At 39.2% G+C, this 12785-nt stretch overlaps 1 protein-coding gene across 5 annotated transcripts in view; it reads right to left on the bottom strand.

Annotated features, from left to right (window-relative positions):
• Positions 1–12785, bottom strand: part of B3GNTL1 (UDP-GlcNAc:betaGal beta-1,3-N-acetylglucosaminyltransferase like 1) — a 123579-nt gene that overhangs the window by 21421 nt on the left and 89373 nt on the right. For all 5 annotated transcript variants that reach the window (XM_051634697.1, XM_051634698.1, XM_051634699.1 and 2 more), the window contains 2 exons: positions 8424–8548; positions 114–249 (listed from right to left, as the gene is read on the bottom strand). In XM_051634697.1, the coding sequence (XP_051490657.1) occupies positions 114–249; positions 8424–8548 (261 nt within the window). The remainder of the gene's footprint in view (positions 1–113; positions 250–8423; positions 8549–12785) is intronic.

Genomic DNA, 12785 nt, shown 5'->3' with positions numbered 1-12785 from the left:
ACTTTGGGGACAAAATACAAGAATTTTGCTACATGATGTTAGAAGCAGCAAGGGTGCATATGAAAGAGAAGATGATGGTTTGGTACAGAGGTTTCCCACTCCTACTAGCTCACCTTTTTCTGATTAGCTGGTGACAAGCTTCTGTAGAGCCTCTTGCCCTGCTTGCCAGCATTCCAAATGGTGAATGATGTCCAGGAGCTCAGGACTCTGTCTTCAAGAAACCTGACTCGGTGATTCCAGATGGTTCCCCTGCAGAGTTAGAAAAAAAGGTAGATTTTGACCTCTAAAACTTCCAGCATTACTATATACCTCTGTGCAGGTGTACATGCTCACATACACGTGAACCTGATCAAACTGACTCACACAGGATACAAAAGAATCACACCAAAATGTTATACTAAGTATTTCCAAGGGAAATGTAAACTGTTGCTAGAACTTCTGTGGAAGTTCTCAAGCAAAAATCATCAGGATGTGAAGCTGTAGTTGAACAACTATTATGTTCAAGAACCCTAAAAGATGATGTTCTGCACTGCAAGAAGATGACAATCTTTGGCCATGGTAATGACATTCAATACTGACAATTCCAGCTGCCCACCCATACCCTGTCTGCCCATTCCTCTACTCAGTGCATGAACTGCTCTGTAGCCCTGCAGCACACCCAAACAATCTCCTAAATCCAAGATTGCCTCTTCGTGTTCCATCTGCCCTTACATCCATTCTCCTTTGTCAAGGAAAAGCTGAAAATTCACACATTCAGTACTCTTAATTGACCCAAATATTTCAAAATTGACCCAAAGGATGAAGCACGTGGCTTTGGAATCTGGAGTGAGGGAACACTTCACATCTTTAACATTTGAAGGGACCATCTTTAAATACTGAAGACCCGCAGAGATCTTCAACAAGTTCAAGATAGGTTCTTAGAAAGAGAATACAACTTCAAGGAAAGCATTTTGTTCAGACCATTCCTCCCAACTGTGAAACTCACTTGGACAACTACAACTTTTTCTTCATGCATGTGTGTGTGCACATCACTTTCAAGCAGGTTTGCTTTTAAAACAGCAATTCCCACCCTGAAATGTAATATTTAAGACAACATAATTTACAATGGCTTGGAAAAAAGCCATTTTAATGGCTTAGAAAAGTTGGGTAACAGTATTTTTTTTAAATATTTTTTTTTCTAATATTTTAACAACAGGAATCATGTGTTTTCATTTGTGCTGCTCCTGCCCATCCCTGAGCAATGGTTTGAAACACATGCAGCCCTTGCAGGACTAAGACACGTGGTTTCTTGCTGGAGTCATTAATCAGCTCCAGAGAGCCCACCTCACCTCACTTCAGCCTGTGATTTCTGAGGACAGCCAAGTCCTGCTGAGCATTTCACCACTGACTGTGGGGTGATCACTGGGAAAGAACTTCACAAATAAAAGAAATGTACCAAAGCAGCACAGCTAGTCCATCGAAAATTTCCACACTGTTTCAAGGACTATGTCCGTGCACCAGCACTTCAACTAAAGGATCAAGAAAAATCTTGGATTTGATTCCCAATCTCCCCTAATGCAACCACAGGCTGCATTCCTGCTGCAAAGCTTTAGCTGCTGCTGGCATCCTTTGACACTTGCTTTTTTCCATGTTCATTAGAGCATACTATATTACCAGAAGGAAAGTTAAAGGAAAGAAATATGAAGGTCAAGTATTTTTCCAGGATCACTTTGCTGGCAATGTTAGAGCTTCTGCTGGCTTCCTAAAAGGGAAGATTATTGCTTTTCATGTAAATGGGAAGGTTTTAAAACTGATTATACTTTGATATGTGACCCCAAAAGGATAATACGGTATTACATCCCAGAGGTACCTCAGAATCTGTTCTGTTGACTTGAGTGACACAGACAAGTTTCTTTCCCACTTGAGCTGCAAAGTTAAGAAAGTCAAGGAAAAAAATTGGCAACTTTATCAGGCAAAAAAAAGAATTATCAGCTAACTTCTAGTTGTAGGGCAAACACTGGCATCTGAGTCCAGACAAACAGGAAATATTTCTAATTGCCTTGGAGATGTCCCAGTATATTCAGTACTGGTTACTTCCAGACAGCAAGCATTTGCTGTCTAGATGATGGGTGCCTATAATCCACAGAAGTCCCTATAGATTGAAAACCCAAGCAGACTAAATCCCATTGTTGGTAATCACCCACAAAGAATTCAGCCTGAAGCAAATTTACTGACCCAATCTTCTCTATGAATGTTAGAGTGAAAAAAGCAAGTGGGGAAAGTAACTGCAGAAATTAAAGGACAGGAAAGTTATCAAAAACCAAATTAACTGGATCACTTTTCAAATACAGTAATTTTGTCAGACAGCTTCATTTAAGCACCAATAAGTGGCTTTCTTAAATACCTATCTTGTGTGGTGAAAATGAAGCCAATATACCCAGCAGCTGTCATTTTTTGTTTGCATCACTATGAGGCATTCTTATGAAAATGCCCACAGAAAAGAATTTTAAAATCACACCCCCTTATTGTGTGTGACCTTTTCAGTGAAAATCTGAAGTTCTGTGGGACACTTTTCAGTCCTGAGTTAACCTTGAAATACTTTGAATGGTGCAAGATCAGCAGATCAATACAGAATTGAGGGGAGAATTTGTGACTGAGCTTTAGAGCAGGAATCACAGACTTCATCTTTGGGAAAACTTGCTCAGCACAAACCATGTATCTCACGTGCTGAAGCAAAAGGAGTTTATGGATTGTCAAAAGAGAGAGTTTCAGTTATCCCCTTCAGGTTTCCGGTTCACCTAATTTGCCACATTTTTTGATGTTTCCAGAAGAGATAACTGGGATTCCTGCCTTGAGGGAAAGGGAATGCCATTTTCCCATCCTTTAAGAGCCAGTGCAGGTGCAACAGATGGGAACTGCAGCAACGTGCAAAGGATGATTAAAGAGAATGCCTGAAACAATCTAGAAGTTGCACAAACCACTACTTAGAGACAATTCTCACAGCTATTTTCAGATTTTGCATTATTACATATTCAGAGCCACCAGCAAAAACTAGGAGGTGTTATTACTCTGCACCATCCCAAATCAAGGCTGTTTCTCCTACCCAAGTCAGAAAGGATTAAAGTAAGATGCTTCCCAGTAGCTTTTAGTATCATTTCCTAGCCTATATCCAGTTAACAAGACTTTCCTCAGCCAGAAGGTGGGATACAAATTCTTCTGACCATCAAAGTTTCTTCCAACATCCCAGTACTCCTCCCTCACCCAAATTCTTGAAGTACATTATTTTTCCCATTTCTTTTGTTTTCTTGCCACTTCTTCCCAAGAGAAATGTTAGAAGTATACATTTTTCTACTTGGAAAATCATTCTCAATGCTTATGGAATTTTCCTAAGATCTCACTTGCTGTGGCCCCTCAATCCTCATCAGTCATGTAGCCTGGAAGGAAGAAGAGGAGCCAAAATTCTGCAGGACTGGAATGAGGGTATTCATGCAGTGGGTGAGAATGACTATGAAGTGTGTTCCTCAGTCCCAAGCACTTATGACCACAGCATCCACCCAGTTAATGTAACAATGGAGCTCTGTTAAAATGTGTGGTGACCTACTGACTGAATACAGGAGTCAAGAAACATCTGCTCTACTCCTATTTTGAAATGAAAGATAATGTGACAATAAAAGTTATATGATTTAATGTCTGAGCTCCGTCAAACCTCGCCATATTGTTTGACTGCCTTTCCCCTCCTTCCCCCAGTGAGCTACATAAGTGAATCAACAGACCAAAGACAGATGTACAAGTACTTGAGAAATGCAAATACAAGCCCAAAATCCCAAACAGTACTGGAATATTAGGCATTGGTTCCCATCCACAGTGATACGATGAATCTATACGTCTGACCCTGTCTGGATGTGCTGGACCCGCAGGCTACTCGGGTAACAGGCAGGAAGAGAAGCTGGTCAAGGGAACAGCCTCTTCCAGTGGTTTTTCATTTGTGGCAGGATGAGAGCTCTGTGCTATAGGTGCATCTCACCTGATAGAAAATCCAGAGATAGAACAGGGAACTTTTTAACCGCAGTGAAAGAACAGATTCTTTATAGCTAGGTTTTGCACACAAAATTCAAGGTCTATAAAATCCACAGGAAATTCAGAAATGAATCCCATTTGAACCTTGACCATGCTGGTGAATAAACTTGTTTTTTTGGTCATTGTTGTTCTGTTGAACTTCATGTGAACTTATTAATTGCTGGGCGATATCGTCCCACTGAGTTATTACATTTACACTGTTAATAGGTTCTATTAATGTCTGAGTTCATCTTCAGGTCATGGGTCATTAACTGAGGCATGGTTTGCATTGTGGCCTATTTTTCATGAAAGGCTTATTAAGACAGACAGAGACTATCCATGTTAATACCATTTACTTTTCAAGAATCTAATGAGGTCATTAGTTTCCATGTTTAATTGAAGTGCCAAACACAAGCATAAAAGATAAAAATGCAGTTGACCTCATCTTTCTTTCAGCTACAGGAATATGCTATTCCTCTGGCCTGCCTATTTTGGGAGGCACATGTTTTGCAGGAAACGAAGCAGGCATTCCTGTGCTCATCACTGAGAGCAGCCCCACGCCCCAGAGTACCTCTAAAACAACCAAATGTGTGTTTCAGACTAAGTGCCTGTTCTCCTTTGCTCTAGATGACACTGGAAGCTTCTAGTGCCTGAAACCAGATGGTTTCAATAGATGATGTAATTTTGGTTATTGCTGCAGAACAAGCTCTTTTACAATATTCTGCTCACTCTGAATACACAGCACGTGAAATTACTCTAAGCCTCGTAAGTGCACTTCACATTTTCTGTATGAAAGGGAACTGCCTGAATCTCAGATGAAAGGTACAAACCTTATTTTCTGCTTCTATTAAATGTCTCTTGACCAAAAGCTTGCAAATTGCTACAAAGGTTAGCTGCCTGCCCCAACTGCCTGTCTTCATGAGCAGCACAACCCAAAGACAAGTCCCAAGTTTTATTGCTCATCTTGTTCCAAGCTGACTTTTAGCTGGCAATGAAGTACATTGTTTTATATACAGTTCCTTTTTCTCCCCTTTGGCAAGATAAAAATCTATGACTTTTACAATGTTTTTATTATACACTGAACTTTCTTATTACAGTACTTCTCACTATAAAGCCAGCTCTGATATTGTAACAAATCAGTGTAATGTAGCTATGGAGCACAAAGCACACACAGCCCTAGGATACAAGCTGTGAGATAACATTATTTACATCTAAAAGATACAATATGTGGGATTTTGTGTTATAAATACCTGACTGAAGAGAAGTTTCTCAAAACTTGTGCTGCTCATTCACATTTACCAAGGTATCCAGGACAGACTTTAAGATGAAATTACAATTAGAAGGTTTTTATTTCTCTATGCACCTCGTGAAAATCTAAATATAGACACTGTGCTTCATTCAGATTCTGTCACACATCCAAAACATTTAATAATGCAGCCTGATGCCTCCAGGGAAAGGGAGAATGCAAATAAGATTTTGTTTCCTGCTTCACAGATGCTTTCACCTCTAGATATTTGTTCCAGAAGGATACTAATAATAGGAAATGACCTAAAAATCATTAGTGTTTACAATTATACATACTAAATAAAAAGAACTAAATGTCGCTTGCCAAGTGGTTTTATATATATTTTAGGAGGGCTGAAAATGCAAAATCAGACATTTTTTTCGCCTGAACAGTAACGAAAGACACTTGTATGAACTGATATCGGCCCATAATAGGCTACAGTGACTGCTGGCTTTGCTGAAAAGACTTAATCATGCACCTTTCTATAAACAAGTCCTATTAACCAGCTCTATTTTTAAGACTGAAATTAGGCATAAACTGTTTAAAAATATATATTTTTTAAAAAATCAACTTTCCTACAAGCATCATTTTGATCTCTGACAAGGTATTCATATGTTTGGTGAGTTACTAGTTCCAAATCCAGGCCAAGGCCAACTGAAAATTCAAGGACAACATGGGCCAATGGTGAAAGGCAAAATACCACAGAAAACTGCTCAAACAAATCATGGAATGGTTTGGGTTGGAAGGGACCTTGTAGATCATCTAGATCGATCCCCTATGCGTGGGCAGGGACACCTCCCACTACATCTGTATTTCTCAGAGCTCCATCCAACACGGACTTGAACATTTCCAGGGATGGGGCAGCCACAAAAACACACAATAAAAAAATAAAAAAATAAAAAGAGACTTCTGGAAAAGGTAGAACATACATTAAGTAGCACGGGGTGCCAAAAAGGCAGATTAGGAAAGACCCAACTTCAGTGATCAGCTTAAGCCTTTGCGATGAGTTAATTCATCTCTTTTTGCTCAACGCACACCTCAGCCTTTAGGAACAAATGCTGGCTGACCCTTCACGACTTAGGCAACCATCAGGGGAATAAGAAGAGAAGTTACACAACCTCAGCTGAAAGTCTGCCCCAAGGCTTATTAACAGTAGTAGCAGCAAAGAGCCAAGAGGAAGCATGGCCAGTCTGACTTCTTCGAATGAGACAAGAGAGGCGCCAATCTGGCCACGCAAGCTGCACATCTGAAACAGCTTACAGGATTTCCACATTCTCCCAGCATGTTGTAATTCAGGGTGCTTGTGCCACACAACCTTGTAGATCTGAATAAGCAACAGCTTGCAGTAAATTCAAAACAAGCTCATTTCCAAGAATTAGATATTTTCCCACAGATATGAGCAACTGACTTCCAAGAGTTCAAGCAGCCCATGATGCGTGGCTGAAAAGTTTGTAACCAACTGCCAAAATGATCCCACACCAAGAGAAAAAAACCCTGACATTTTAACACCAGTAAAAAGGAAAAGAATTTACCTTGTATCTCTTCGTAAAACCTTAAAAATACCTTCTGTTTGCTTGAAATAACTGTTTCAGAGTTAAATGTTGTCATATACATGGGCATACATATAAATATGCATTTATAAAGACCTACAGTGACATTAAGTGAACACAATATTTATGCTAGCATACTAGAGCATTTACAGTGCTCAAATAATAGAGTAATAGACAACTAAAATGCACAAATACGTTTAGTTTCACTACTCAGTTCTACAAGCCATACAAATAGGACTGACTGAAAACTATCATTAATTAGTAAGAAAACAATTTACTCTATTACCACTGTGATTCTAGTACGAGACTCCTAAAGGACAGTAAAACTTGGGTAACTTTTCATTAATGTCAACATTTAAGAGAAATAAACTAGTTTGGTTCAGCTTGCAGGCTTCTGATCATGAAGAACACCCTTGATGGGTAAAATCAGCATATAGAGGAATGAGCAATCAACAGTTTAATATTTTCTTTAAGGGCAGACCAGTACAGTAAAAGCAGGAGGCAACACCTTACACGGAAGCACTTGAGATAATTACCCCTAAACATCCTCAGGTATTTTTCAAACCTCATTATCTGATTTAGATGGTTTAGACCTTTTAAAATAGGAAAATAATATATGTAAATGCAGCACATTTACAGATGAAAGGATTAAGTTTCATTATTTTTCTCAAGAGGAGGTTTTCTTGGTATTAAAAGTTTCTGTTTACCTTTTTTCAGTTCAGACAGTTCATTTTGAAATTAAGCTTGAAAATTAAAAACCAATTTTTTTTGCCTTATGGTTCACATGACAAAAAATTAGAGAATCAAATACTCACATTTTAACTCCTACTTCAAAACGCCAATATGATGTCACCACTAGATGTATTTCAAACACTCTTGCAATCATGTTTGATGTATTGGAGGGGTTCCTGCATCACTGCTGCTTTTGCCACATTCAGCAGATGAGATACACAGTCATAGAAAGTATTACCCGTCTGCTTTGAGGGGAGGAAACTCAGATGCTTTTGATAACCAGAGATGTTATTCTGGCAGATTATGAGATCCCATGTGATCAGTTACAAGGTCTCAGCTGAAGGAATGATAACTGGAAGTTGTAAAAGCAGTCCTGCTGTAATGCAGTCCCCAAAATGCTGCACTGCTCTTAAAAAGCACATAGTGACAGCATTTCAAAAACAGTTGCGAAGATGAAACAGATTTTTAGAATGCTTGTCAAACATTGAAAAGCCCCCATCCCTGCCTCACTAAATGAATACAGGTACAGCACTAGTGTATGAGTAACAGTACCTGAACAAAAGATTTCAATTCCTAATTTCAATTTCAGCAGCACAATATGTTACTCAAAAGCAAATTATAGCAAGAGCAAACAGAAAACGCTTCCCACCATCCAAGGAGGATACCGCCAACATACCACGTTACGCTTGCTTCTTGGACTTTTTATAAAACAAACAAACACACACAACTAGGTAATTATTTTGCTGTGTGATGTCTTGAAGAGATGAAGCATCTTTGCTGCCAGTCATCCAAGATGAATAATACCAAAAAATGCAACTTACTCTAGGATGGAATGAGTCGCAGCCTGTGGATGGTAACGGTACAGCAGGAGGCAATGGTTTACTCGAAAGACTTCACCCCCCTTTTGGATATGTTGATAAAAAAACAACAAATCTTCTGGAACACCCTGGAAGAGAAGCAGTTATTTCACACCAGGAAGTGACCACTATTAATACTTACATATGAAGACACATTTAGTTTTTCTGCCAAATGAGTAAGGTCTAACATAATTGTATTTGTTCTGTTTCTGTATGTCTCTGTGAAGGTACCTAAGGGGTCATTCAATAAACATCTCTGTAGAAAAGATAAAGCTGTTAAAAAAGCAGACAGTGCTATTTAAAAATTAAGTACAGCTGACCCCAAGAACAGGGGTGGAAAAATAAATGTCATTGCACTTTGACAGGGATAACAAGCTTGGTACAGGTTAGTCCCAGAAGAGAGGAACTTGCAACTTAGTCCCATGGTACATTGTTCCTCCTGGGATTGCAAACAATTCTGCTGAAACACTGCAAGAAAAAAAAACTCTGCCAGAGATATGGATCTGTCAGGCTCTAGGAATTACTACAGATTATCATTTCACACCAAAAAATCAGAACACCTTCATGTCAGAGATACAGTGTCATGACAATCTTAAGGCACACAGTACTCGATGACACACCACAGCATGTAAAGCAGAAACTCATGTTTAAAGATTCAGTCTTAAACTGAAGGTTAAAAGGCAGTATCTATTTAAATTTTGCAATAGTGCAACTTGAAATATGCAACTTAAAATATGGCTAGAGCATTTAATTTTTCTGTGTTTAAATACAGATTTTTCTTTCCTCCAACCCAGTGTTTAACAGGCCACATGATTTCATCAGGCTAAAAATCTCTGATCTATAAAACCAGGTGGGTCAAATAAAATATTTAAGTGTAGCATCAAATAAAAAGCTGAAAGATAACAGGACAAAGTTGAGAAGGAAAAGTAAAAGAAGGGAAAGATGCTGAAAGACACTTCTTTCTCTAGGCAATATCTCACATATATGACTAACAGAAGCAACTTGATACTCTATTTCAATGCAGAAAAATAACAGAAGCACAAGTTAAAAAAAATTTTAAATTGAATTTTTTTTTTTCCCCATTACCACAGTTTCTGAGTTTCTTCCGTAATTAAAAAAAAAGGAGACTCTCTAATTAAAAGACTGGATACAAAATCTCTCTGTGGTTTCTTCTGGCCTTCTAGTTACAAGAGCAAGACAGTTCAGTGACTGCTTCTCATACCCATCAGACCGAGCCGCTGAGGGGCTGTGAGGAGGGGAAGAGAAATTCAGCAGAAAAAGCTTTGAATCCCAGAAAACAAGCCCAAAACACTCAATTCAACAGCAGTACCTTCGGATAAATCAGAACCAAATCAAGCTTCACTATACCATGGACCCATTTAAGACACTGAATTGGGCCACACTCCCAGATTCTGAATAAAATAGATCCTGATCTGACTGCTTGTTAAGGGCAGCTTATCTGTAGCTATTGTTTTTCTTTGTAGATATTTGTCTGACTTCAAGTTTAAGGGCTGTGATGCAGAAGAAAACTCTTAGACAACTTCATACCATTTATTCTTTATATGAATCTACTTTGAAAGCCACAAAAGAAAGCTGGGGGAAGCTGGAGTAGCAAACAGGAACCACAGTCATCAAGAATTTAAGAAAAACACTGATTCTTTCTATTGATCTTATAGCCCTTTCTATCTCTTTCTTATTCTGGACTTTAATGGAAATATTAAGAATCAGCAACAAAGTTGAAACTTTTTTCTCTTTTCCAGTCACACGTTAGACTGTGTCAGACAGGGCACAAATTTTGTGGCACATATCAGCTTACTGCAGCAGTCATATTTAGATTCAGATATGTGATTACATCATACACATGTCTGCAATTCATTTTCTTCTGCACAACTTACATTATTCAAGATAAGTGTTAATATATTAAAAAAGAGAGTCACTGCAAAAGTAGAAAGATCTTTCAAAATACTGTTCCAAGTGCTCTTCGGTTTTACTTTAACTGGCAGAAATACTTTGAAATAAAGTACACTCACCCCTAGGAATGAGCAGGTGCCTTGTAGTGCTCAGCAGTGGGCTCTCACATTACAAAGGCACAGCACTGCCATGCATTTTTCAGGGGAGGAAAGATGTTGACTGTGTTACAGATCCTGCAGGGATGGGACTTCCTGCGGCTCTTGAGCGTGCACGTCTGTTGCAATATCAGAGTTTCTTCCCAACTGAGACGTGTTATTGGATCCAGATGGCATTTTAAACACCAGGAATCTTTGTCAATCAACACAACTTTCAAAAGAAAAGCTGCTTAACCACTAAAGGGGTATTTTAATGTATTTTTGGAGAATCAATATTCATAGCTAAAAGGATCAATTAACAACCCAGCACTCCAGCAACGTGCTGCCACATCAATAGTGCTCAGCATTAAGAAATACAATTACCTTGCATGTTCACATTACTGGGCTATATACAGAATTTTCCACATTATAGGCAAAACCCATCCCTAGATGCCCTGCTGCACCAAGGGATACAGTTATAGGCTTGCCTCACTCATGATTGTGCCCATCAGCTGCTGATGACAACTCCCAGTGAAAACAGCCTGTGTCTGGCCCTATTCTAACCACATGCGCCAGCCATATAAAAATCAGCATTTGTTTTAACATATTACTACTAAACAGGTGAGGGATCTGTGTTTACCCAGTATTTTGGGCAGGTATCCCTTGATGTGCTGGCAGTTGGCTGTACAGATGAGGGGATTTGATTTTCTATACACAATGGGATGTCAAGCAGAACTTAATTTGAATTAAGGTATTTCCTTGTTCAGGGACCAAACTACACATCCGATGATTCTGCTCTTGGCATCTCATTGCTCACTGTTTCTCACTCCTAGCAGACCCCTGTGCATCAAACAGCACTCCAATTAGTGTGCCCTCAACACATCAGCTTGGCAAGGAGGTACAAGACACCTACCACTACGACAAGAAATTCTGGCTACAATTTTTGCAGCTCCCCCATCAGTAATACTGAAGAGCCTCAGTAGGGATGAAGATACTAAACCACAAGTTTTGGAGGGCTTTTAATGGAAGAGGGGCCCTCTGTGCAATGCTGTAACTAGTAACACCTGGTGAGAGATCATCTTGTTGCCCTGGAATGACCAACAGTAACTACTGCAAACCTTTGGGCTGACAGAAATACAGGGTCTTTTGGTCACTTGGACAGGACTTACCATTAGGCTCTACAGGCATAAACACAATATAAGATCTACCTTTTAATGCTGAACCTAGAACAAGAGATTGATTCTGCCACAGAATCTATCTGTCCCAACTTCCTCATCCATCTGTTTTTGCCCCACTGAGCCTTCTCTCAGTCATCTTTGACAGGTGTTCTTCCCCTGTCCTCTTCCAGCTGACAGGCACTCTAGCAGTGGGAGCACAACAGTGGAGCCATTGCCTGCACAGAGCAGTCCAGCTAGTGAAAATAGGAAATCTACCACTGCAGCTTTCCTATATGCATTTCTAACAAAAAGTCTTTACAAGACAAGGGAAATAAATCTATTTACACATTAAAACCCTTCAGGTTGGGGAGGCATCAAGGAAATTGGGCTATAATTCGGTACACTTTTTGTAAACCAGGCAGCACCATCAGGGTAACTGTGGGACAGAATGAGCCAAATTGCTTTAATTCCTCAGAGGAGCCTAAAATTGGTGAATGGAAGAATGAATGAAAAAGGAAGTGACTTTTGATTCATACTAACCTGTTTCTTACAGAACTTTGGAAGGAGGTTGTTTCATTGCTATTTTTAAACTAACCCATTTCTTACTGCATATTTTAGAACATTCATTAAAAGAGAAAAACACTTAAGTATTAATATTATGCTGCATAAAAAGCAGATTAAATGGTGTCTATTACAACACCTAAGGTTAAACAGGAAAAAAAAATCTCAACTCAGACTCATTTAGCAACAAAGCAGAGATGTTGAGTAAAAAAATCAAAGTACCCTCTCCAGATGCAAACAGCTGCCCAATAGCATTTCCTCAGTCTTGAGCTATGTCTTGGACTTACAGAAATAACACAGAGGGGTTGGCTGCATGGAGGACACAAAAGACATCCCATGTTGAGGGAAGTACTCCTGCCTCAGAAACAAATGCTGTTCTGCCAGGCACTAAACTCTCCTACTCATCAGCAGATGCTGTTCAAAGTGTGCTGCTAATGGGGAACAGCTACTAAGCTGCTGGAAGCTGAAACTAAGTGAGAAATCACATCTCTTCTCCAATTTAAATGTAAAGGTGAAACAAATAAGGAACTAAAGTAATTTATCAAGAATTATACATCCTTCAG

Source organism: Apus apus, chromosome 17 (genome assembly GCF_020740795.1).
Source record: "Apus apus isolate bApuApu2 chromosome 17, bApuApu2.pri.cur, whole genome shotgun sequence".
Classification (NCBI taxonomy): domain Eukaryota; kingdom Metazoa; phylum Chordata; class Aves; order Apodiformes; family Apodidae; genus Apus; species Apus apus.
This window is presented reverse-complemented; position numbering and strand designations above follow the sequence as displayed.